We start from the raw sequence: 27,894 nt of genomic DNA on the forward strand, positions 1-27,894 counted from the left end.
TATATCCAGTGACATGAGCGCATCAGTGCTGAAATAAGACTGTTTATGACTTTCAATATGGCATGCACATGGGTTTTTTGGAGCTAGTAGGAAGATTTGTTTTTCTTTACAGGTGCCTGAGGTTGCGGGAGAATGCACTGTTTTGCAGGTCCTGCTGCACACATTTGGCTATTATCCTCCACATGACTTCTCTCCCCTCTCAGAACCTACAGCTGTTACCATTCCCATGCCCACCCTAACCCTTTATCCACACCAACTGTTGTATCCAATTCCGTGCCCCCCCCATCCCCTAACCATGAGACCATTCACTACCCCACCATGACCCTGGACCTGCCACCTGACCACATCCCACTCCCCACCACCACCCCCCTGCCCCACCCCTTCACTGTGACTGTCCCCTTTGATGACAGTACCCTCGGCTCAAATCCCAGGATCCCACTGTAGACAGCATCGACCCTGCACTTTGGAACCATCTCTCTCCCACCATCCCTCCCAGGAAATAGCTCACCTCTGCCGTCACCACCCACCTCCAACCCATTGACAGGACTCCAACACCCAGTATTCAAGACCCTTCCCTCCCACGGCCTTGCACCCTCATTTCCACCCCTATGTCCATCCCTGCCCTGGACAGCCTGCCTCCCTCCCTGCACCGGGACGGCCTGCCTCCCTCCCTCCCCCGGCCAACCTCCCTGTCCCGTACCGCTTAAACTGCCATCATCTGGTCATTGCATCATTGATCAATGCTCCCCAATGAGGAAAAAGGCAGTGGCGATTCACTCCAACTGTAGCAGATTGACTGCTTCGCCTGCTGCATGCCATTTATAAACAGTTGTATTTCTCACTCAAGGATAACTTAATTGGGAGGGGAACTTAATTCTGGCATGCCTTTTCATGAGCATGCATTGTATGCAAAGACATGCAAAAGGACTTCCTGACATTTGCCCTTGGGAAGCTCGACCTGTCTTTGAAGTTCCAAGAACTCAATTGCAAAAGTTCACCCCGTCGGCGGGAAGCTGATTTTTGGCCTCCTGCTAAATTAAATTCCCCTTCCGCCTGTCTTCCTGCTCCCGGGAGCAGCACAAGGTTCCGCCTGTCAACTCTATTTCCCAGTCCACAAATGCTGTCCAACCTGCTGAGTATTTTTTGTATTTTCTGTTTTTATTATGATTGAAATACCTGTTTAGGTGAAGGACAGGGGTAGGGATAAAATATTCAAACCTCAGATTTTGAAAACCTAGAGATATATTTCATCAGCAACAATGCTGCTTTTCAAGAAAAGCTGTTGTATAAATTAACATCTGCTTTTATACGAGGCTAAATGTGAACAGTTCGTGAATTTCTGAAGCCAAGCAATAAACATCTTCCTTCTTGCCTGTCATTTTTAAAAAGTATTTTATGTAACGCATGATGGTTTATTAACTGGATATTTGCAGGCTTTACTGTCGGTTCATGACACAGTGGCTATGAAGAATTATGACCCTGTATTACCCCCTATGCCAGATGATCTTGATGATGATGAAGATTCAGTGAAAATCATTCGACTTGTCAAAAACAAAGAGCCCCTGGTAAAGTGACATCTTTAGATTGTATCCTCTCTTTTGTTGTTTCGTAGGTGCATTAGTTCCTTATACAATATGTTCACCTGTAGTTGAATTATCCTTTAGCATTGCACACTGTCTTCATTTTAGCAACTTACTAACTTTAGTTTGTCTCACATGCCATACATTTATCTACTTACATGCACCTTGTGACGGAGACTTGTATGCCACATATTACCTGTTACTAGATGAAATGGGATAAAGTTTATGGAATTTAAACATAAATCTAAGTTGTTGACTGAGACCACACAAACCTAAAATTTGTTTGAACAAAGTTCTTTACATTGGAGTTCTAGATTCACTGTGATGGTATTTGAGCAATAATGTGAGGAATGCAGTTGTTTCTACAATGCCCATTCACATTGCTGCAGAATCATGACAGGGGGGGAAATGAAGAGCAGAACTTGACTTGTGTACTCAGATGGGTGCATGGTGAGCTGTTTACTGTTCTCTCCCTGCAGTCCACGCTCCACTGATTAACAGTTTTGTTGCCTTTCCAAGACCACCTCTTGGAGCTTGTGTTTTTACATCAGCCACCTAGGTGTAAGCTCCAAAATTCCTTCCCTAAATCTTTAAGACTTTCCATTAAAAGCTACTTTTTTCACAAGGCTCTTGGTTGCCCTTCTAATATCTCCTCCTTTGGCCATGTGTCAATTTTTGCATGATTATGGATGTTTTCCTACATTAAGGATGCAAGCTTCCTTTAACCCCATTCCAAAATATGCTGAACCAAAAGACTAAGGATGCTAATTTCTGAAATAAAATCTTAAATGACTGAAAATACTCAGCAGGCCAGGCAGCCTCGGTGGAGAGAGATCATCAAAGTAAAATGTTAACTTTGTTTCTCTCTCCATAGATGTTGCCTGTCTTGTGTGTTTCTAGCATTTTCTGTTTTTTTCCAAGCTGCACTGGCAGCTTTTACTAAATTTTTGTTATGTGCCCAAGAGATAGTATTACTAAGAAATCAGTAATTGCCTTTCTATTTGCTTCTGAACTGATGCTCAAAATTTCTAAAATTATTTGACTTGAATTGAAGAAACTGGGAAAAATTATTGGATAGTGATATGTATCTGTTGGTCTCTAAAGTATTAAAGTAATCAAAAATACATTTTCATCCAAATAGGCTTTAAAGTTTGATGTTCTACAATGCATTTTATGGTGAAAATAGATAAATTGTAACTGGCATACAAAGCAAATGGCTTGATTCTTTTATCAATATTCTACAACCTTAGGACTCTCTTTTTATGAAGAAAACTTCAATGTCAATCATTGAGATTCCTTCACAAACTTCTTTCTGAAATTCCTGCCTTAATTTGAGTCAGCTGCATCCAGTGCATTGTTTAGAAATTTAATTGTGCATTTGCCATTACTGAAATATACATTATTCAAGTCTATAAACATTTACTTCACCCACTCAGTGAAGGGCTGTCATATTTCATGGATGTTAATCCTTCAGTAAATAGTGCCTCTTTAAAATATTAACTGTGATGTCGAAGTCTCAGTGCCTATTTGGTGAAATATAATCATAATTATTGAAAACATATTATTTATGTAATGGACAAAGTTTTACTTCAGGGAGTTTCATTTTAATTAATGTTTAGATTTTTTAGATATTGACAAAAGAAATGTAGCTACTTTTTTAAATCAGAGTTTTGACTTTAGTAACTATTTTGAAAACTAGCATTATATTATTGACTTGGGTATTCTAATTTTGCTTATTAAATAGACTGGTGAAGAATTTTTGTGCTTTTTCTTTTTCTGGATTGATAGGGAGCAACAATAAGAAGAGACGAAAGCACTGGTGCTATTGTTGTGGCAAGAATAATGCGTGGAGGGGCTGCAGACAGAAGTGGTACAATTTACTCTTTTGTGCAGTTCTGTGAAAGCATTTTCAAAATATAGTTATTGAGAATGAGCAACATAAGTTGCTGCTTCTATACGTAGCTCAAATATTTTCTATTAAAATAGGTCTCATCCATATTGGAGACGAGCTGAAGGAAGTTAATGGAATTGTAGTTGATGATAAAAGACCTGAGGAAATCATTCAGATCTTGGTATGTATGTCCTTTGGCACATTTGATTTATTTTAGTTCCTCATTTGTTCAACCCACACCTCTCCCCTCCCATCCTCAACAAACTGCCAGGAATTTCCTATACATTATACACTTAGAATCTTGCGTTTATCTACATCCAAATTCATGTCTCATTACTCCATCCATGCACCCTGTTCAGATCTCTCCAAATCCTCCACTTTGAACACCTGACCTCCTAGCCTTGTACAATTAGCAAATTATATAACTGATAGAAATGCCCTCCTTTATGTAATTAATGACTGGTATAACCAACAGGGAATTAACTAATATGTAGTTTATTGAGTCATTCCTTTTTTTTTGACCAGCCTAATTACGTCTACGGTATCTAATTACGGCACAAAGTTGTCAGATAGTGTCCCTTCATTTACAGGCCAGTTAAAACCTATCATCCAGAGTCTGTACAGAGAGCCAGCATATACTCTATGGACTAAATGGCTGCCTTCTGTGCTGTAATGACTGTAGGACTCCTATCAACTTGCTCAATTTCTGAAAAATTCTGATATCTACCAGATGGCCTGGAAAGGTAGAGCTTTGCGTTTCATCTTAAGAAGTGCTTGATCATATACACCTATGCATGTTTGACCATAATTTGTCCATAAACTTCACTCTTAGAATTGATTTAACATATCTGTCAGTTTATTTCCCTGCCAGCTCTTCCCACTGCACCCCCACGCCACCAAAATAATATTTATACCAAGTATGTCTTAACTGATCTGTTTGTTCTTGAACTATTTATCCATGGTGAACATTGATTTTTTTTTTGGATCCATCTTGATTTTATCAACAATTCTGTCTGTTGTGGTTACCTTCACTGACCTTTATGGTTTATTTCACATAATACAATAATTTTGACCTTTGAGGCTTGTTAATAGTTTAAGTTGTGCTATGTTTCTCAATTTTTCTAATAAAGATATGCCTTATGTCCACATCTTTTAATGTTATTCTAAATTTACATTCTTCCCTTTTCATTTTCTGGTTTCAATTCATTTTCATTGAATCATTCCAGCAATCTGAAGTCTTGCACATACATTTTTGCTATCTTAGGCTTTCACCACCTGTTATAGTATCAATTATAAAATTCTCATTGGGATTGGAATGGTCACCTTCAAAGAGAGAGGATTCAAATACATAATTTCTTGGAAGTGCAATCTCAGGTTAGTAAAGCCGTGGCAAGGCCAGGAGCATTGTGGGTTTTAGAATTAGTGTACAGATGTCTAAAGCAAAAATGTAATGATAAATCTATCCAAGCTGATGTTTAGAACACTGTTAACCCTGTGTCCACAGAAAGGAGATTAAAGCATGCCGCACAGATTCAGCAGGATAGCATGCCGCACAGATTCACCAGGATAATGTCAAAGAAAAACACCCATAGTTATGAGAACAGACAAGATTTATGGACTTTTCCACTGAAGCAGTGAAGATTTAATGGAGGTTTTTAAAAGTATGATAGATTGTTCTCTCTGATTGGGGAGGCAGTTATGAGGGATTATCAATTTAAAATGGTCACCGGATGAAGAGAAGTTAGAGATTTTTTTTCTGATACAGCCTGTTGCTTGAGAATGGAATGTTTTCCACAATGAATATTTGAGACTGCATTTTTTAATGAAAAACTGGGTTAAAAAATTAGAGATAGATACAGTACTATGGGAGAGTGGGGAGAGGTTAATGTTGGATTACTCGAGTGAAAAGCCATGACAGGCACAAAAGACTGGCTTCTTTTTGTGGTTGAAAACTTTGTTGGCTCTGTAAACTAGATTATAGCAAAATGATTTGATTTGTTTTAAAAAAAATTTTCACCCCCTTTAGATGCATTTGGAATTTCATTTACTTTTTTTTTTGTTACATATGTCTCAGAGTCAGGAAGTGTATTGATTCAAGAAGTTGAGATCCAAAATAATTTTTCAGGAAATAAGAAGTGGGTGATTGGAGAATATATATTTATACGGTAGGAAACGGAAAAAAGTCAGAGTTGGAAAACAGATTGGGAAATAAACTGACATTAATCATAAGGCAAAAGAAAAATTCTTTGGGTGTGTCAGGTTGTGTTATGAAGTCCAACCTTTGTCTTAGAATGGAAGGTGGTATAATTAGAGACATGTTGTAATGTTAAACATATCAAATTATTTTTAGCTAGAGAAAATAGTAATTTTCTAAATCTAGATGTAACAAAGTCTAGATTTAAAACACAAAAGTGAATGGCTGAGTTCATGAGAAGTAAGGATGCTGCAGTAGAAATTTTTCAAAGCACTTTAAACACTAATGTGGTGACTGAAGATTAGATTTTAACTGATATTTTTCTAGGGCAGAATTTTATGGTGTTCCGCTGGCGGATTTTCAGGTCAGGGGTTCGTAAAATTCCCCTGTTAGCTTTCCTGCCCACACCAAACCTGTCCACAAATTTATGGGGGTGGATGAGGCTGCCCATCCCTGCCCCAATTAAGGCCTTTACAGGGCCGATTATTGGCTATTTAAGGGCCACTTCCCTCCCGGCCATTATTTTCCAGCCAGTGGGAGGAGTTCAGGGATGGGGAGAAGGGCCGGCAGATCACTTTGCTTGGACATCGAGCAGGAAAGTATGGGGGGGTGGGGTGCCGAATGGGGATGCCTCTATCATTCACCTCTTTTTCAGATCAGGGCATCTCTCCCAAGGTCTACCCCTAGCCTTCCCCCAACCCTGCCTCTGGTTGCTGCATCCCGCCAGATCTCTCCATCAAGAACCCACCCTCCTGTCCCAGTTGCACAACCCCGCATCAGCCTGTCCCACTGGGCTCTGACTTGTGGCTTTGCTTGTAGTCCCAGCGTTGACCACTGCTCTCAGCAGCACTGCTGGGACTACAGAGTTTGTATGCCTCGGTCCAAAACTTAGTTGGCCATCCTCTCAGTGAGAACCATATATGCCAGTTTGCTGATGGCACTGTTAGGTGGCAGAGTAAATAGTGTTTGGAACAGAATATTTTCCAAATGCTAAGAAACTAGAAACCATAAAGGAGCAGAGCGAGTTGGGGATACATTTTTTTTTCCTTCATTCTTTTGTGGGATGTGGGCATCGCTGCCAAGGGCAGCATCTGTTGTCCATCCCTAATTGCCCTTGAACTGAATGACTTGCTAGGCCATTTCATGGGGGCATTTAAAAACCAGCCACATTGCTGGGGGTCTGGCATCACATGTCAGCCAGACCAGGTTAGGACTGCACTTTTTCTTCCCTAAAGGACATTAGTGAACCAGATACATGTTTATGACAATTAATGCCAGTTTCATGGTTACCATTATCAAGACCCAGTGCAAATCTGGAACGATGCCACCCCAAGTACAATAGCGGGTGGGAAAAAGGACATTGTGCCCACTGGCCACAGTGGCGGGTTTCACGCTGTATTGTTCCACTCCCACCTCATTAATCATGCATTCCCAGGAAACATGCATTTTGCTGGCGGGCAACCTCCAATTCGCCCGCTATGTCATCACCCCGCCGCTTCCTCACGCAGGGCGCCATATTTAGAGTGCAGCCACACTCACACCCTTCAGCGCTTCAAGCCCAGGACTGCTGCACAGAAGACATGGCCCCAAATGGAAGGAGACTGCAGCCCCCCGATTTAGTGTCGCATTCCTGGGACACTTTCTGGACACCGTTGGAGCCTGCCGTGATGTCTTTCACCCCTGCTCTGGCCACAGGAAGCCTATCAGTGTCACCACTCTGACTTGGGAGGTGGTGGTAGTGGTGGTCAGTGCCAACGCTGCACAGAAGAGGTTCACCATCCAATGCAGAAAGAGTGTAAATGATCTAATCACTACCACCAGGGTAAGGCTACCATCTCACCAGTTTAAACTTACACCCTCACAAACCCATCACACAGTCATTGGCATCTCTGTCACTGCCAGCTCAAGGGACATCACTACTCGCCCTCTCACATTTACCCTCAAATCTCCATTTGGCCTCATCTCCTCTGGAGACTGCTCCCTCAGCCCTCACCTTCTTGAGGCCACTTGCACAGATCAACATATGTCCCCACGCACACCCTGGGATGCCCTGTTCCCCAGGACATCCCTCATCCTGCAGACTTTTCCCTTGCCTGAGGCCAATTCTTCCCCCTGCCCCAAGCAAGACCTAGCCCATTAGCCGTTGAAAAGCCAACCCTGCCTTATGGCTAGTCTCGTAAGCAGAGACCTGTCCACGAGCCTCCCTAAAAGTAGTGCTGCCTGCGAAGCCTGGCATTGATGACTACACGTGCTGCCTGAGCAAGGTAGGCAAACAAGTCTCAAAGTCCCGAGCAAAGTGCAGCTCACTAGCTGCACGCCGCTTATGTTCAGTTGTGGTACACATCTGCGTGCAATCAAGCTGACGTGCCCAGATGATCCAGCGTGGGGGCGATGATTCCGTCGAGCTGAGCTTATAAGGATATGCTGATGTATTGCAATGACGTTCCCCCCGGCATTGTGAAACTAATTTTTGGCCTTCCCGCCATATTGTCTGCTCACGCCTGCCACGACACCCAACACCAGCGGGCACGGAAAATTCTGCCCTCACTTTCAGTAGATTTAAGTCATGGAATTCAAGTTCCACCAGCTGCCATGGTGGGACTCGAACCCATGTGCGCAGAGCATTAGGCTTGGCCTCTGGATTACTAATCCAGTGACATTAACATTATACCATCATCTCCCCAATTGTCCAGAAATCACTAGTGGTACAAAAAATAATTGAAATAATAAAAAAAATTACTTTCCATTAAGCTGGAATGCAAAGAGGTGAAAACTCTGCTGCAGTTGTATAGACTTTGGACAGAATCTTCAGCTCAGCGAGCAGGGCCCACCCCCACTTGCCGAGGTGTAAAATGACGCGCGGTGATGTCAGGCGTGCGTCCCAACGTCACCGCGCATCATTCAGATTTTCAGTTCAGTGGGTGCGCACCCAAGTTGGATGCATGCCCGCCAATCTGTCAAAGACCTTTTAAGGCCAGTTAACTATCAATTAAAACAATAAACTGAGCTGCCCGTCCAACCTTAAGGTTAGTGGGCAGGCAAAGAGCCCAGGCGGCCTTCGCATTTTTCATGGAACCTCGTCCATGGGCGCGATGAGGTTTCGTCAAGGTTTTTAAAGGTTTGAAAAAATTTTTAATAAAATTCATAAACATGTGACACTTCACGTGACAGTTTCACATGAGGGGATATGCCCTAAAAACTTTTTTTTCCTTTAGTTTAAGTTTAAAAAATTTTAATCATCTCCCTGAAGCAGCTTTGTGCCTCAGGGAGATTTCTGCGCTTTTTGGTGAAAGAGCGCAAGCCCCGACTCAGGCAACCCCATCCCCCCGCCTGCACAGATAGCGGTCAGCACTTCCAGGCACACGTCATGGTGGGCGGGCCATAGTTGGCCCGCCCATGTAAAATGGCGGTGCCCAGCCGATCGCAGGCCATGATCGGCTGCTCGCACGCCCACCCCTGCATAACCCTGCCAACGAGGAAAAAACCCTTCCCTTTGGTTAGACTGCATCTGAAGTACTTCATATAGTTCTGGTCTTGGAGGAATCGTAATACTGATTCACCAGAACGATGCTGTATCTAAAAGGATTAAATTATGAGATTGTTACATATACTACTCAGCATGTATCCCCTTAAGTAGAGGGTTAAGGATGATATTAATTGGCATGTTTAAGGTAATGAAAGGAATTGACAGCACAAATGGAGAAAAAAGACCCACTCTTTTTGGGGAGTCCGGAACAAGAGGGCATAACCTTAAAATTAGAGTTTGGCTATATCAAGGATCTTGTCAAGAAGCAGCTCTTCACCCAAAGGGTAGTAGGAAGCTGTAATTCTTCCCCAAAATATTGGTGAGACTATACCAGTTGAAAAATTTCAAAATTGAGATTCATAGATTTTTGTTACTTAAGGCTATTAGCAATTTGAAACCAAGGTAAATTGAGTTAAGATCTATGTCATTATCGAATTGAATGGCAGACTCATGGGGCTGAATGATCTACTCCTACTCCCATGTTTACTATGTGAAAATGGTATGCTTTTTCATGTTGCATTAGTGTTATAGACCAATTTGGCTTCAAATCCCTCTGTGCAGATAGTATGTGTCGTGCATGAATTGGTATGCTACAGAAGAAGACTGTAATGTGGATTTATACAGCTCACTCATGGCTTCCTGGCAGCTTTAGCAGACTACTGTGCAATCTATATATTATTTCCTGTTCACATAATTTTACTTCCAGTTTTTATTCTCGTCATACTTTTATCAGCTTTTTCCTCATTCCATTTGTGTGACATAAAGAAGTCACCAGCTCAAAGTTGGAGATATTGTTGAGTGGATAACAAAAGCTGTTTGACATCAGCATACAAATTGTTTTTGTCTCTTGCAACAAACCTTTTGGCCTAGGATGAGGCCCTCAATTGATATTTTATAGAAACCTTTCAACACCATTGGAATTAAAAACAGGTTTTGTGGTGTTTTTGGGAGATGTGTCGTTAGTTTTTTTGATACAGATAATTGTGCTGAAAGTTGGAATTCACAGTGAAATATGAAGAATATAATTTATCAGTTAGATAGGCATTTAAACTAAAACAAAAGCTAGGCTTGAGAGCAATTAACCCATTGCACATATTTTCTTTGTTATACTTAGATACTAATTTTACTTGCTGAGCATCATACTGCTATTTGTTTTTATGTGGTTATTATTTGCTTGAATCTGTAAACATCTGGTCCTTGTGGTAACATTCACCATTTCTTAGGGAGCATGGCGATTTGATGAAAATCTATAATAAATCCAGGAAGCAGATGTGAGGTATTTCGCTTGCAAAAATGCAACTCTGGGAGGTTAAAGTGTACAGATTCTGGATGATTGGTCCACTTACAAGAACCATTAATTAAAAGATCCTAAAAAGCCATAAATGGCAACAGACTTATTTTAATCTTTTTAAAATCCAATATGTCATTGGTTACTTTGTTTCGTTTTGTCAGTTATTACTTGTTGCACTTGTAGCTTATTTTCTAACGTGTCCATTTTACAATTTTGTCTAGGCTCAGTCACAAGGAGCAATAACTTTTAAAATAATTCCAGGTATTAAAGAGGAGATTCCAACTAAAGAAAGCAAGGTAAGTATTTTAACCAGTTGAAAATGATTAAGCGAACAGACCTTATTTTCCTAATCATGACATGGCTTAGACTGATTCTGGTGAATCCATTACAGCATGTTCATAAGACTGTTAGAAATGATCAACTTCTCTCTGCTCTTTTTTTTATTTGTAAACAACCAGTTTGAATCACAGATTTTGAGGTTAGTTTAATAGAACAAGGTTGCTGATGGAATTTGTTACTATATATGTATGTGCATTATATAAAATTGTGTTTTTTATGATGATGTTCCACTGCACATAATGGTATACCATGCACACACTGATCAGCCCTGCCAGGTCCTGCCATAAACCTAATTATAACATTAACTAATAAAAATTTTTAAAACTTAAAAGTTTGGATGCCAGATTTTCAGTACAGCAAGTTAGACGTTTGGTTCAAAAGACCTCCACCACACCGACAGACCTTGCTTATGATAGTTGATGGTGGCACTGTGAAGCATTGTTCACTATTCTGATCTTGTTTTTAGTGTAATCCATTTTATTGTATTTATTTGGCATTTATTAGATGATACTTAAAATATTAAAATTTTGCTGTCAGTTACTGAGAATTAGTTGAAAAATGAATATGCGTCCCTGTGTTTATTAAGACAGAGATGCATACATTTTGAAGCTTGATTTAGAGCTTGCTCATGATTTTGAATGCAAAATATTTATCGAATCCTTTAGTTACTGCAATTCAATCATTAGCAAGAACGTTGAGGCAGGGGTAGGGGAGGCATAAATTTTCTTCTTCCCTGTGCCTGGTGAGTTATTTCCTAGAAGCAAGGACAAAATCCATTTTAATCGGTCACCATGTCCTGTTAAGAACACCATCTGAGACAACCCTGTAAAGTAAATTTTGGAATAGGCTCAGTTTGAGATGCAATTTCTATTTCTGAAGAAGTATCCTATAAATGTCTTTTGTCCAAGATCATGGCCAGAATGTTCACATCAGCGCGGTGACATCGGGCCTGCGTCCCAACGTCACCGTGCGTCATTCCAATCCTTCGTTCGGCAGGTGCGCACCAGAGGCAGCTGCGCACCCGCCAAACTGTCAAAGGACTATTAAGGCCATTAGGAGACTAATTGAGAAAATTGACAATCTTAAGGTTGGTGAGCAGGCGAAGAACCCAAGTGGCCTTTGTGTTTTTCAGGAAACCACATCGACGGGTGGGATGAGGTTTCCTGAAGGTTTTATTAAATAAATAAATATTTTTTACACATTTCATAAACATGTTCCAGCTCATGTGACATTGTCACATGAGGGGATATGTCTAAATAATTTTAATCTTCCTTTATTTTGAACTTTCAATTTGAACTTAATGCTCCGTGCATATGCAAAAGAGCGCAGACCCTGACTCTCCCTCCTCTCCCCACCCACACAGGGTGGCTACCGGGCGCTTGTCACACTGGGTGGGCTAACCACGTAAAATGGCGCGCAGCTGATCATAGGTGGCAGTTGGCTCCACGCCCTCCCATGCCTGCTCCCAACCTCCCTGCCTGACAGACAGAAGATTCTGCCCAATGTGTAAAGTTTTAATCAGAGTTCAAAAATATTTACAATCAGAATAATAGAATCTAATTCAGTTTTAATACACATACAGTGATATACTAAGAACAAATGAATTATAACCATAGCATGTCCTAAGGTGTGAAATGATTTAAATTTAATCAATACAAAAGCAATGAAGTTATGCTGGGCTTCTGTAAAAACACTCCTCTGTGGAGTATTGTGTCCATTTCTGGCCAACACACATGAGGAAGGATGCCAAGGACTTGGAGAGATTGCAGAGAGGATTTACTAGAATGAAAGCAAGGGTGATGGACTTAAGTTGTGTGGTGAGATTAGAGAAGTTGGGATTGTTCTCCTTGGAACACAAGATTAAGGGGAGATTTACTGGAAATGTTCAAAATTATGAAGGGTTTGACAGAGTTAATAAGGAAAAATCACCTCCATTGACAGAAGGGTCAGTAATCAGATGACACAGATTTAAGGTATTGACAAAAGAACCCGAGTGGGGATGAGGGAAACTTTTTCACTCAGTGAGTTATGATCAGGAAGGCACAACCTGAAAGGGTGGTAAAAGCAGATTTGGTCATAACTTTCAAAGAGAATTGGATAACTACTTGAAAAAGAAAAATATTGCAGAATTATTGGGAGAAAACAGGATATTGGGATGAATTTAGCCTGCCAATACCAGTTGAAATAGTGCTGAAGATTGTGCTCCAGAATAGCCACTCCCCTAGCCAAGCTGTTGCAGTACAGCTACAACATTGGCATCTACCCAGCTATGTGGAAAATTGCCCAGGTATGTGCTGTCCACAAAAAGTAGGACAAATACAACCCGGCCAATTACCACCGCATCAGTCCACTCTCGATCATCAGCAAAGTGATGGAAGGTGCCATCGACAAAGCACTTACACAGCAATAACCTGCTCTTGGTTTGGGTTCCGCCAGGGCATTCAGCTCCTGACATCATTACAGCCTTGGTCCAAACATGGACAAAAGAGCTAAACTCGCGGTGAGAGTGACTGCCCTTGACATCAAGGCTGCATTTGACTGAGTGTAACATCAAAGAACCCTAGAAAAACTGATGTCATTGGGAATCAGAGGGAAAGTTCTCCACTGGTTGGAGTCATACCTAGTATGAAGGAAGGCGGTTGTTTTTGTTGGAGGTCAACCATTTCAGCCCTGGGACATAGTTGCAGAAATACTTCAGGGTAGTGTCCTAAGCCCAATCATCTTCAGCTGCTTCATCAATGACCTTCTCTTCATAATATCAGAATTGGGGATGTTTGCTGATGTTTGCACAATGTTCAGCACCGTTCGTATCTCCTCAGATACTGAAACAGTCCATGTCCATAAGGAGCAAGACCTGGGCAATATTCGGGCTTGGGCTGATAAGTGGCAAGTAACATTTGTGCCATACAAGTGCCAGGCAATGGCCATCTCCAAAAACAGAGGATCTAACCATCTCCCTTTAACCTTCAAGGCATTACCATCACTTCACTTTCACCATACTGACCAGAAATTGAACTGGGTCTGACATATAAACACTGTGGCTACAAGAGCAGGTCAAAGGATGGGAATTCTGCATGAAGTAATTCATCTCCTGATTCCCTAAAGCCTGTCCACCATCTTCAAGGCACAAGTCAGGAGTCTCATGCAATAATCTCCACTTGCATGAGTGCAGCTCCAGTGACACTCGAAACCTTGACACCATCCAGGCCAAAGCAGCCCGCTTGATTGGCACCCCATCCACCATCTTCAACATTCACTCCCTTCACCGCCAACATATAATGGCAGCCATGTGTACGATCTACAAGATGCTGTGGCCTCAATTATTTACAATATAAATGAATTAGATGAGGGAAGTGAAGTTTGCGGATGATACAAAAATAGGTGGTAAGACAAGTGGTGAGGATGACACGAGAAGTGTACAGAGGGATATGGACAGGTTAAGTGAGTGGGCAAAAAAGTGGCAGATGGAATATAATGTAGGAAAATGTGAGGTTATGCACTTTGGCAGGAAGAATAGAGGAGCTGAATATTATTTAAATGGAAAAAGACTGCAGAACGCTGCAGCACAAAAGGATGTGGGAGTCCATATGCTTGAATCCGAAAAAGTTAACACACAAGTTCACCACGGAATAGGGAAGGCAAATGGAATGCTGGCCTTTATTTCAAAGGGAATGGAGTATAAAAATAGGGAAGTCTTGCTAAAACTGTACAAGGCATTAGTTAGAGCACACCTAGAATACTGTGAGCAGTTTTGGTCCCCTTATCTAAGGAAAGATATTCTGGAATTGGAGGCAGTCCAGAGAAGGTTCACTCGGTTGATTCCGGATATGGAAGGATTTTCTTATGAGGAGAGCTTGTGTCGCTTGGGCCTGTATTGATTGGAGTTCAGAAGAATGAGAGGCAACCTTATTAAAACATGTAAGATTCTTAAGGGGGTTTGACAGGGGAGATGCTGAGAAGTTGTTTCCCCTTGTTAGAGAGCCTAGGAGCAGAGAGTATAACATCAGAGTAAGGGGGTGCCCATTTAAAACAGAGATGAGGAGGAATTTCTTCTTTCAGGGGGTAGTTAATCTGTCGAATTCTTTACTGCAGAGGGCTGTAGAAGCTGGGCCGTTAAATGTATTCGAGGCTGAGATAGACAGATTTTTAATCAGTAAGGGAATCGAGTTTTATGGGAAAATGGCAGGAAAGTGGAGTTGAGGAATACCAGGTCAGCCATGATCTCATTGAATGGCAGAGCAGACTCGATGGTCTGAATGGCCTACTTCTGCTCCTATGTCTTATGCCTTATGCACTGCAGCAGCTCACCAAGGCTCCTTCGACAGCACCTTCCGAACCCTTGACCTCTACCACCTAGAAGAACAAGGGCAACCTATGCGTGGAAACACCACCACCTGCAAGTTCCCCTCCAATTCACATACCATCCTGACTTGGAACTATATCGCAGTTCATTTACTGTTACTGAATCAAAACCTTGGAACTGCCTGTGGGTGTTCCTGAAATAGATGGAATGCACGGTTCAAGAATTGTCCTTCTCAAGGGCAATCAGGGATGGGCAATATATGCTGGCCTAGCCAGCATCGCCCACACCCCATGAACAATTTTTTTAAAAAGAGCACAAAATTAGCATATAGGGACAACAAGCAATTAGGAAGATAAATGGCCTGTTGGTCTTTATTACATGGAAATTGGAGTACATGAACCAAGAAGCCTTGCAGCAATTGTACAGAATTTTGGTGACGTCACACTTGTAATACTGTGTTTAGTTTTGGTGTCCATATTTAAGGAAGGATCTAGTTGCATTGGTGGCAGTAGAGTGAATGTTCACTGGATTGATCCCTGGGATGAGAGGATTGATGAGATTGATTGTCCTGTGATGAGAGGCTGAGTAAGTTGGGCCTATATTCTCTGGAGTTTAGAAGAATGAGAGGTGATCTCATTGAAACATACACTATTCTGAAGAGTCTTGACAGGGTGGACACTGAGAAGTTGTTTCCCTTGGCTGGGGTACTAAAGGGATGATCATTTAGGATGGGATGAGAAAGTTCTTGTGATTGTGAATCTTTGGAATTCACAGATTGTGAATGATGAAGATTGTGGATGCTCCATCATTGAATATTATTTAAAGCTGGGATAGACAGATTTTTGATGTCTTAGGGAATCAAGAGATATGGTGTGTAGGTAGGAAAGTGGAGATGAAACCCAAAATCAGCCATGATCGTATTGAATGGCAGAGCAGGCTTGATGGGCCATATTGTCTACTCCTGCTCCTACGTCTTGTGTGTTCTTATGCTGAGTGTCACCAACTGTAGTTCCCATCTTTTGTTGGGTCTATGTCATCATTAGCATATGTAGATTTCTATAGGCTCCTTTGTTCCGTAACTAAACAGCTTATCTGGTGTCCTGATTTCAAGAAATTATTTATGTGTATATATAGTTGTAAAAAGTGACCAGTTAGTGTAGTACAATAATAGCATAAATTTACTTTTGTCTAAGTTTATATGCACAAGACTTATGTTTGTGACTTCTGTACAACAAATCTTGTGCATGCCAGGTTGTTGTATTCCTGGATCCAATAATGCAGTAAAAGGAGCTGATTTGACAGTAATGAAGCCAGGTTGTACATAATATTGAAACCCGTTTTGTGCTATAAATGGGGTTATTGTTACTTTGCTTACTCTCTAAAAGTCTCCCTGTCTGGCCTCCAAACATGTAGGAACTTTTGTCAAATATCACAAATACTCGAGTGTTTGTGCTACTCAATAAATGCTTTCACTTCACTGTTGTGTTTGTGGTTAGCAGCCTGTAAAACCAGTCAAGCATTTGTTGCTTTGGTGATGGTCATACGATAGAAATGGTTCTCCTCAGACCCACAAGGCAATTTAGGATAACCTTCAATAGCTCAGATGTCAGATTAGATTAATGAAAAGGAAAAGAAAGGAAGTAACTGTTTCTGACATTCGCTACCTTGTAGATCCACTGCCAACCCACTTGGGATGGTGGTAAGGATTACAGAATTGTCAAATTGCTTAGCTCAAATATTATTTCCTTTGACAGGAATGAGGAATTTGAATAGAGTTTTAATTTATAATGCTTCATAACATGCATTAAATTTTTTGAATCATATCTATCACGATTTTGCAGGGGAGGAGGAATTATGACTGTGAAATAGTTCTTACAGCTGTTCGGTTCATGGGTTCAGATTGGTATTTGAATCCTAGTTCTAATATTAAACTACTTCCCTTCTCATAGGAATGAGTGAAATCAGGGAAATGAATAAGCGGAGTAGATGCATCTCCAGACCAACTTGGAAACTTACTTTGATTTGGGCTCAGAGAAAGAGGGGGAAAGAGACCAATGCTCATTCTTAGCTGGATCAACTAGAACAGAAATGCTAACTTTTTTGATTTCTTCCATCATAGTTATTCTCATATGATGGATTAACCAAGCAGAGCCCTTGGCAAATGCTTGTGGTAAACAACATGAAGAATTCATGTGCTGGAGAACATTCTAAGAACAAAGTGTCGTCAGGCTGCACATCTTGATCCCAACCTCAAGAGAATGTTTTTTCTATGATATAATTTTTTCCTCTTTCCCACACTGGCCATCCTTATAGCATCTCTGAGTGAGACAGTCAACTAATACTCAGTTTTGACTTATTTTATACTTTTATCATCTGCTTGCTCACAATTAAAAATCAACAAAAGAAGACCAAAAAAAAATAGAGGAAGAAAATAAACTTTGAGCGTAAACTAGCAAGTAATATAAAAACGGACAGTATGAGCTTCTTTAAATACATAAAAGGGAAGAGAGAGGCCAAAGTCAATATTGGCCCCTTAGAAAATGAGGCTGGGGAAATAATAATGGGGAACCAGGAAATGGCAGAGGAGTTGAATAAATATTTTGCATCAGCTTTCACGGTAGAAGACACTAATAGCATGCCAAAAATACTAAATAATCATGGGGCAAAATGGTGGAAGAAAATATTCTCTATCACTAGAGAAAAAGTACAAGGGAAACTAATGGGGCTAAAGGCCGATATTTCACCTGGCTCTGATGAGTTGCATCCTAGGATATTAAACGAAATAGCTGCAGAGAAAGTGGATGCACTGGTAGTAATCTTCCAAGTATCCTTAGATTCTGGAAAAGTCCCAGAGGATTGGAAAACTGCCAATGTAACATCCTTGTTCAAAAAGGGAGGGAGACAAAAAACAGGTAACTATAGGCCAGTTAGCTTAACATCCATCATTGCCAAAATGATTGAGTCTATTATAAAGGATTTAATAGCAGAGCATTTAGAAATGCATAATATAATCAAGCAGAGAAAACATGGCTTCATAAAGGGGAAATCATGCCTGGCAATTTTATTAGAATTCTTTGAGGACATAACAAGCAGGATAGATAAAGGGGAACCAGTTGATGTAATATAGTTCGGATTTCCAAAAGGCGTTCAACAAGGTACCACACATAAGGCTACTTAATAACCTAAGAGCCCATGGTGTTGGAGGTAGTATATTCACATGAATAGAGGACTGGCTATCTAATAGAAGACAGAGAGTTGGGATATGGGGGGGGGGGGGGAATTTTCAGGATGGCAGCCTGGGGCCATAATTATTTCCAATATATATTAATGACTTGGATGAGGGAAATGAATGTACACTCACCAAGTTTACGGATGATACGAAAATAGGTGGGATGGCAAGTGGTGAGAATGACACAAAGCGTCTGCAGAGGGATATAGGCAGGTTAAGTGAGTGGACAAAAACGTGGCAGATGGAATATAATGTTGGAAAATGTGATGTTATGCACTTTGGCAGGAAGAATAGAGGAGCTGAATATTACTTAAATGGAGAAAGATTGCAGAAAGCTGCAGCACATGGATTTGGAGGGTCCTTGTGCCTGAATGACAAAAAACTAGCATACAAGTTCAGCAGGTAATAGGTAAGGCAAATGGAATTTTGGCCTTTATTTCAAAGGGAATGGAGTATAAAACTAGGGAAATCTTGCTAAAGCAATACAAGGCACTACTTAAACCATACCTAGAATACTGTGAACAGTTTTGGTCCCCTTATCGAAGGAGAGATATACTGGCATTGAAGGCCGTCTAGAGAAGATTCACTAGGTTGATCCTGGGCATGAAGGGATTTTCTTATGCGGAGAGGTTGAGTAGGTTGGGTCTGTACTCATTGGAGTTTAGAAGAATGAGAGGCGACCTTATTGAAACAAACAAGATTCTTAGGGGGCATGACAGGGTAGATGCTGAGAGGTGAGTTGTTGGTGAGTCTTGGACCAAAGGGCATAATCTCCAAGTGAGGGGTCGCCCATTTAAGACATAGCTGAGGAGGAATTTCTTCTCTGAGGGTTGTTAAGCTGTGGAATTCTTTACCACAGAGGGCTGTAGAGGCTGGGACATTAAGTATACTCAAGGCTGAGATAGACAGATTTTTAATCAGATAAGGGAATCAAGGATTATGGGGAAAAGGCAGGAAAATGGAGTTGAGGATTATCAGATCAGTCATGATTTCATTGAATGGCAGAGCAGACTTAGTGGTCCAAATGGCCTACTTCTGCTCCTACATCTTATGATCTAACTGTGTTAAGATTTGGACTCATGCAGCTCGTTGTGGTAAGGGAATTAGTCATGTTTGTTTGGGCTGTACCACTCAGTCACTTTAGAGTAAAGACTTTAACAAATTTGTGGAAGATTCTTGAGGTTGAACTGTCATCCTTGTGCTGAATTTTAACTTGATGACATAAAGTTTTAATCTAGCTTTATGTAGAGGATAAAAATAGTGGAGACATGGTCACCTCACAAAATGATCTCATGCATTTTAAAAGTAATATAATTCAAAATAAAATTGATGGAAAACTCTTATTTACCAAGAATGATGAATTTTGTTACAAATAATTTATTGCCATATTGTTTGTATTTAAAAATATATAACTATATTTTACAAAAGCTTTTTATGGCAAGCCTAACCTGGTCTTTATGTACCTCTTGTCTGGACCTGGAAAAATGTATTAATTTTGCTTACAATTTCCACCCCTCCATCATTTTCACATGATTCATCTCTCACATTTCCCTTCCCTTCCTTGACCTCTCTGTCTCAATTTCTGGTGATAGACTGTCCACCAATATTCATTACAAGCCTACCAACTCCCACAGCTACCTTAACTACAGCTCCTCACACCCCACTTCCTGTAAGGATTCCATCCCATTCTCTCAGTTCCTTCGCCTCCATCGCATCTGTTCTGACGATGCCACTTTCATCCTTCTTCCTTAACCAAGATTTTCCACCCACGGTAGTTGACAGGGCCCTCAACCGTGTCCAGCCCATCTCCCGCGCATCTGCCCTCACACCTTCCTCTCCCTCCCAGAACCATGAAAGGGTCCCCCTCGTCCTCACTTATCACCCCACCAGCCTCCGCATTCAAAGAATCATCCTCCGACATTTCTGCCAACTCCAGCATGATGCCACCACCAAACACATTTTCCCTTCACCCCCACCCCCCAGCAGCATTCCACATGGATCATTCCCTCCGGGACACCCTGATCCACTCCTCCAACACCCCCTACACCTCAGCCCCTTCCCACGGCATCCTCCCATGCAACCGCAGAAGGTGCAACACCTACCCCTTTACTTCCCCGCCCCCCCTCACTGTCCAAGGGCCTAAACACTCCTTTCAAGTGAAGCAGCATTTCACTTGCACTTCCCTCAATTTAGTGTACTGCGTTCGCTGCTCCCAATGCGGTTTCCTCTAAATTGGAGAGACCAAATGCAGGCTGGGTGACCACTTGGTGGAACACCTTCGGTCTATCCGCAAGCATGATCCAGATCTCCTTGTCGCTTGCCATTTCAACACACCACCCTGCTCTCATGCCCACATGTCTGTCCTTGGCCTGCTGCTATGTTCCAGTGAAGCTCAACGCAAGCTAGAGGAACAGCACCTCATCTTCCAACTACGCACTTTACAGCCTTCCAGACCGAATATTGAGTTCAACTTTAGATCATGAACTCTCTCCTTCATCCCCACCCCCTTTCCGATCCCCCCTTTTCCCAATAATTTATATTTTTCTTTTCCCACCTATTTCCATTATTTTTAAATGTATTTCCATCCATTGTTTTATCTCTACCATCTGGCCTATTTCGAACACTTCCCCCCACCGCACCCCCACTAGGCCTATCTGTACCTTGCTCATCCTGCTTTCGACCCTTAATGTCACCATTAGCACATATCTTAGCTAATATCACCACCACCAACACCTCTTTGTCCTTTTGTCTATGATATCTTTTGGCAATCTTCACTTAACACTGGCCGGCCATCTATCCAGCTCTACCTGTCCCACCCCCACTTAAACCAGCTTATATTTCACCACATTTCTATTTTTCCTTAGTTCTGATGAAGAGTCACTCGGAATTGAAATGTTAACTGTATTCATCTCCGCAGATGCTGTCAGACCTGCTGAGTTTTTCCAGGTATTTTTGTTTTTGTTTTTTTCTGGTCTTTATGTAGTTGCATTTCAGAATAATTTGTATTTCTTGAACAAAGCATAAAATGCAGTTATAGAGTGAGCTCTCATATTTACTAACTTGCTTATAAGTCGGGCCTGTTAACAATTAACAAGTAGCTGGTTTTGATTTGAACACTATCATTTGATGTTACATCAAGAATAAAGTTGCACAGTGTTGAAAGGTTTGAACTATTCTTGTGTTAGCATCAAAAACGTGGTTTAACACTGAACATTTTTTTGCTGATACTTGGGTCTCTGATGTCTATGAAATTACTTATGTTGCTGACAAACATGGCAATTAACTGTTCTAGCTCTTATTAGCTGTTCCCATATTGAGTTAAACAGTTGCAGGAGTCGATGTCTAACTTGAGAAAACCTTAATGTGAGTAAACCTGTCAGCTTGCTTTTCATTGTGAACTTTTATTTTACATTTGTGTTAAAAATGGTAGCTTTTGGTCCACTAAATATGAAAATGTTTTAAAACACTTCCTGCAAATGTAATCACCAGTATCCTAAACCATAACATTTACCTTAATAATTGTGTACTGTGAGTAGCACTATCTAGAGTATAACAGAAAATAAGACTTGGTTTGTGCTTCCCTGTTTCTGCACAGCAGGTGAAAAGGTGATTCACTTTCCATTAAATATGACTGAAACATTTATGAATTGTATATTTGTACTATGAAAATGCCTGGAATGCATTAACATGGACAGTATTGTGTTTAGTCTATGCATCTTGCCAACATTCGCATCAAATTTTGCTCCTAACTTTGTAAAATTGGCAAAGTTACTTTATGTTTTGCAGAATACCTAGAATTAGTAAACATTTAAAAACCATGTCAGCTTTATTTTGTCTAAGGAAATGCATCTGAAAAATTGACTTCTGTTCCAAACAGTACTGGTTATGTTACCACACATTTATCAGTTATCACTCTGATCAAGAAATGTTGAAATGACTGCTACGGCATATTGTCCAAATACTATTAAACCTACTGTAATGGTATATCATAATTAGACTTGTGGCCTATAACATCCAGATGTAGAGGGAAAATATAATTTGGATTAGGTGGAATAACGTCATTTTATTTTTTTAGGGGTGCTAGCCTGATTTTCCAGTGTCCCACGTTGCTCAGTTTTTTCAAGCCAGGGAAGAATTGCGTTAAGTAGCGCCTTTCACCACCCCGATATCCGAAAGCACTTCACAACTATTGAAGTGCTTTTAAAATGCTGCAAGTAGGCAAATGTGAGAACTAATTTGCATATATCAAGGCCCCACAAACAATAGTGAGTTAAATAATCAAATCACTTGTTTAGTGATATTGGTTGAGACATAAATATTTGCTAAACTCTTGAACTCCCCTTGCTTTTCTTTCAGTACTACCATGTATCTTTTATACACCGAGGAGGAGGGGCCTTAGCTTAACACCTCATCCAGGAAAAGGCATCTTGGACAACACAGCATTTCCTCAGTACTGCACTAAAATGTCAGCAAATGTATGGGCATATCCTGAATTATGTCATTTTATGTGTTTATGTTAAGAACCTTATTAGTTCTAGGTTGCTAGGCTATTGATTAGACCATACAGTGCCTGCAAAGATTTTCAGAGAAATATTTTGAGCAATTTAATTTGTTGTCTGTTTCATTTAAAGCTGTTTCCTGTCCTGGTTCCATTCTTGTCTATCTAATTATAGCCAGAGAGTCGCTTGCAATGGCTACTCTTCCTGCTCCTACACCATTATCTCTGTCCCTCAAGGATCGATCCTTGCCCCCCGCAACCCACTCCAACTTCTATTTCTCATGCAGATAATGTCCTTGAGCGACATCAGCATTAGTTTTCACATATGCAGTGAAGACACCCAGCTTTACCTCACTACCTCTCTCGACTCTTCTAATTCTTGTTAAATTATCAGATTGCTTATCCGACATCCATTATTGGATGATCGGAAATTGAACAATTGTGAAGTCTGAAGCCATTGTTTTTGGTCCTTGGTCCAAACTCTGTTCCCTAGCTGCTGATTCCATCACTCTCCCTGGCAATAGCCTGAGATTAAGCCAGTCTGTTCGCAACCTTAGTGTCATGTTTGATCCCGAGCTGAGCACCCAACTTCACATTTATGCCAGAAGTAAGACTGCCTATTTCCACCCCCATAAGAATCCCTCTCTGGCCTTGCCCTTCTCTTTCTCTGTAATCTCATCCAGCCACAAAATCCTCAGAGGCTCCTACGTTTATCTAACTTTGGCCACTTGTGCACCCCCCCCCCCCCCCCCAATCTTAATTGTCTCACCATTGGTGGCTACGCCCTCAGCTGCCTTAGCTCCAAGCTCTGGAATACCCCCCCTACACCTCTCCACATCTCTACTTGCTTTCCTCCTTTAAGACGCTCCTTAAAACCTACTTCTTGGACCAAGCATTCGGTCATCTGACCCCTTATCTCCTTTGTGGCTCAATGGCATATTTTGCTGTACAATGTCCTGTGAAGCACCTTGGGACATTTCAGGTTTTTGTACCTGTTTCCGAATGGGTGGATTTGCTGTGTTCAGTTGTGATTTTGTGCTGTTTTAAGTGAATTAGATGCATTTTGTAGGTGTGACATGAATCTGACAGATGTCAGTATGACATTGTCATACTTATAATTGCAGAATGCACATACTGCGCATGCACACAACCAGAAAAGGAAAGACTTTGCATTTATATAGTGCTTTTCACAACCTCAGGACATCCAAAAGTACTTCATAGCTAATAAAATATTTTTGAAGTATAGTTCACTGCATATCCCCTCTCTTTCTTCATTTTAAAACTTTTGAAATTTTAATGTTTGATAAAATTTGTACGTGCTAACTCGACCTTATTGGACACTTAGAGTCAGGTTCTACAATTATGTTAACGACAAACAGCCCTGCTTAGCATCACCCTATCACCTCCCTCGACCCCTCCACTGCTTCTGGGCTGTGAGACTGCTTTTCCGGCATCAGTCTTGGTTGAGCTGCGATTTCCTCCAATTAAACATTGGAATGACCAAAACCATTGTCTTTGGCCTTGCCATATTTGTCCCTTACCACCAATTCCATCCCTCTCTGTGACTATTGTCTCGGGCTTAACTAGACAGTTTGCATCCTCGCCGTCCCACTTGACCCTGGGCTGAGCTTCTAGTCCTTGTGCCCTTGATATTTTTGTACTTTTGAATTTGATACCTATGGACTTAGGTGCTTTCCTGGCTGTTAGATTGTTGGTTCAAGATGGCTCCTGGGCAGTCAGCTCCTTAGGGAGCTCCCAGTTGTGCACCTCAGTGCTTGGCCAACTGCTGCCATACTTGGCCCTTTCTCCCCAAATCTCCCCATTCCACTATTTACATTCCCCTGTCTCTAACAGTGGGTGTGTTTTAGCCTTAATTTCAAGTTAACTGCCAATTTCAAGTTAATTGCCAGTTTCAACTGTTGCTGCCCATTGCAATATCTGCTCACTGCTGTCTTCAGTGAGTTCTGGGCCTTCTCTCAAATTTTGGCTCTCAAGTACCAGATTCTGCCCACTTTTCTGAACCTCAGGCCTTCGTTTCTGCACTGGACTGCACAGGATTACATTGCAAATCTCAGCTGCTCAGCCTCTGATTTGCTACTGTTGCTTATATTCTTAAGTATCCTTGATCACCTTCAGCCCTTACCCCACTGCCACTGTGATGGAGCATTTGAGGGACTCACTCCCCTGATGAGCCTGTAATTGGTTGGACTGGTCCTTCTGGTTTGTTAGCTTCAGTCAGTCTAGTCCCTGGCCAGGGTTATACTGTCCTGCACTGAAGTGCATCTCTCTCACTTCTGGATAGCATGGTGAGCTCATGGTGACTTTGTAGTCACCTTCTGTCCTGCAGTGGATTGCGCACGCCTCCAAGATCTTCAATCTTTCATGGAATTTTTCCATCAGTGCATCCTGTGTTTCTCCACCCTTTTAAATAGCTTCTGGATTTGATTCACCCACCACACCTGTCTCTGAATTTGGGTAAAACTTCATTGATATTCCAAACATACTGCACCGACCTCTGTCGACTTTAACTCAACATGGGAATTATCACTTAAACTCTGTATTCTTTTCTAATGTTTTCTCACAGTTCCCTATTCACTACTCGAATATATAGAACCTAATTGTAGCTTAATTTTTTACTGTGTCCATTTGTGTGCATCTTTTGGTTGTGTAGGTTCAAGGTTGGGATGGACAAATTGTTGATCTCTCAAGGAATCAAAGGATATGGTAGAAGGTGGGAATGCAGATTGAGGCAGAAGATCAGCCATGATCATATTGAATGGTAGAGGAGGCTAGAGGCCTTAATGTCTATTTCTGTTCCTATTTCTTTTGTTCTTAAAGCATCTCTTAAAACTCCCTTTTCCCTGTTTCCCCCATCCTCACCCCCAACATCAAGGGCAAGTAGCTCATGGATTTCATTGTCACCAAGATTGAGATCATCTGATCAACTACCTCTGCTAGTGTTCCAGTACCCTCCCAACTGTGTGGGGCTGTTCTTACCTGGTTCCATTTTTATCTGTCTAGCCAGAGAATCACTTGCAAAAGCTTTTCTTCCTATTCTTGCATCGTTACCTTAGGTATCCCCCAAGGAGCTATCCTTGGTCCTTCCTGTTTCTCACTTAGATGCTGCCACTCAGCAACATCGTTCAAAAACAAGCCAGTTTTCACATGTATGCTAATGGACACCCAGTTCTACCTCACCACCGCCTCTCGACCTCTGCACTGTCTCTAAATTGTTACACTGTTTGTCTGACATCCAGCACTGGATGAGCAGAAATTTCCAGCAAATAAATACTGGGAAGACTAAAGCTGTTGTGTTTGGTCTCCTGCTATAATTTCTGTCCCCCTAGCGACTAACAACATCCTTCAACCTGACAACTGTCTGAGGCTGAACCAGACTGTTGGCAAATTTGGTGTCATACTAACCCTGTGGTGAACTTCCCACCACATATCTGCACATCACTGCAACCTATTTCCACCTCCCTAATGCTACTCAACTGTGTCCCTATTTCAGCTCATCAGCTGCTGAAACCCTGATCTGTGACTTTATTATCTCTAGACTTGACTATCTCAATGTATTCCTTGTCAGAATCCCACATTCTATCCTTCATAAACTTGTTGTCATCCAAAATTATGTTGCCTGTGTCCTTATTTGCACTAAGCCCTGATCACCTGATAACTTATATTGGCCCCCTATTAAGCAACACCTGATGCTTGTCTTCAAATCCCTTCATGGCCTTGCCTCTCCTTATCACTGTCATCTCTTCTAGCCGTATAACTTCATGACATATCGGACCTTCTCTAATTCTGGCCTCTTGAGCATCCCAGCTTTTGATCACTACATCATTGGTGGCCATTTCTTCAACTTCAGAAACCCTCAACTGCAGAATTCGCTTCCTAAACTCTTGACCTTTGTTCCTCTCTTTCTTCTTTAAGATGCTCCTTAAAACTTACTTCTTTGACCAAGCTTTTGTTAATCTGTCCATATATCTCCTTAGAAGATCGTAAGAACACAAATAGAAGCAGGTGTAAACTACTTGGCTGCTCAAACTTGCTCTGCCATTTGATACAATCATGAATGATCTTCGACCTCAACTCCACTTTCCTGCCCACTCCCCACATCCTTTGATCTCTGGGAGATGAAAAATCTATCTCAGCCTTAAATATATTCAATGATGGAGTGTCCTTTAACCATCTGAGGCAGACAATTCCAAAGATTCTCAACCCTCCAAGTGAAGAAATTTCTTCTCATCTAGTCCTAAATGATCAACGCCTTAACCTAATGCTGTGCTCCCATGTTCCAGATTCCTCAGCCCGAGGGAAGGACCTCTTAGTGTCTACCCTGTCAAGCCCCTTCAAAATGTATATTTTAATAAAATCACCTCTCATCTTCTAAACCCTGAAGAGTTGAGGCCCAGTTTACTCTGCCGCTCTTTACAGGACAAACCTTTCATTCTAGGAACTAATCTAGTGAACCTTCACCTGTACCAACTTTTACAACATCAACTTAGTATGTTGAAGAGGCTATAAAAATATAAAAAGTTCTGAGATGCTTCACTAGAGCACCAAGCCACAGAGGAGATATTGGACAAAAAGCTAAAGCTTGGTCAAAGAGGTAGGCGTTAAGTAGTGTCTTGAAGTGCCTCCAAGGCAAGAATGTCACTCCTTAGACACGGAGACCAAAACTGTGCACAGTACTCTAGGTATGACCTCACCAAAGTCCTGTGCAACTGTGGCAAGACTTCCGTGCTGTTGCATTCAAGTCCCCCTGTCAATAAAGGCCAACATACCATTTGCCTTTCTAATTGCTTGCTGTATCTGCATGGAATTGTAGGTAGTTAAGTGCCAACTTTTGTTTTGCATGGCTCCTGTGAAACACCTTGAGAGGTGTTGTTATGTAATGATGCTATATAAATACAAGTTGTTGCTGTAGGATCTGTGAGGATTCATCAACCTGATTGAAAAACCTCACCGTCTGTCTCAGACACCACAGATCCCCTGTAGACAGCGCTTCACTGGAACAGATTCTGAATTAGAGGACATCTA

The 27,894-nt window shown here is 41.4% G+C and overlaps 1 protein-coding gene across 8 annotated transcripts in view; it reads left to right on the top strand.

The window, feature by feature from the left end:
• mpp7a (membrane palmitoylated protein 7a) overlaps nt 1-27,894 on the top strand; it is a 519,275-nt gene that overhangs the window by 351,262 nt on the left and 140,119 nt on the right. For all 8 annotated transcript variants that reach the window (XM_041184801.1, XM_041184806.1, XM_041184807.1 and 5 more), the window contains 4 exons: nt 1,434-1,565; nt 3,369-3,450; nt 3,567-3,652; nt 10,704-10,778. In XM_041184801.1, the coding sequence (XP_041040735.1) occupies nt 1,434-1,565; nt 3,369-3,450; nt 3,567-3,652; nt 10,704-10,778 (375 nt within the window). The remainder of the gene's footprint in view (nt 1-1,433; nt 1,566-3,368; nt 3,451-3,566; nt 3,653-10,703; nt 10,779-27,894) is intronic.

Source organism: Carcharodon carcharias, chromosome 3 (genome assembly GCF_017639515.1).
Source record: "Carcharodon carcharias isolate sCarCar2 chromosome 3, sCarCar2.pri, whole genome shotgun sequence".
In the NCBI taxonomy this organism is placed as follows: Eukaryota; Metazoa; Chordata; class Chondrichthyes; order Lamniformes; family Lamnidae; genus Carcharodon; species Carcharodon carcharias.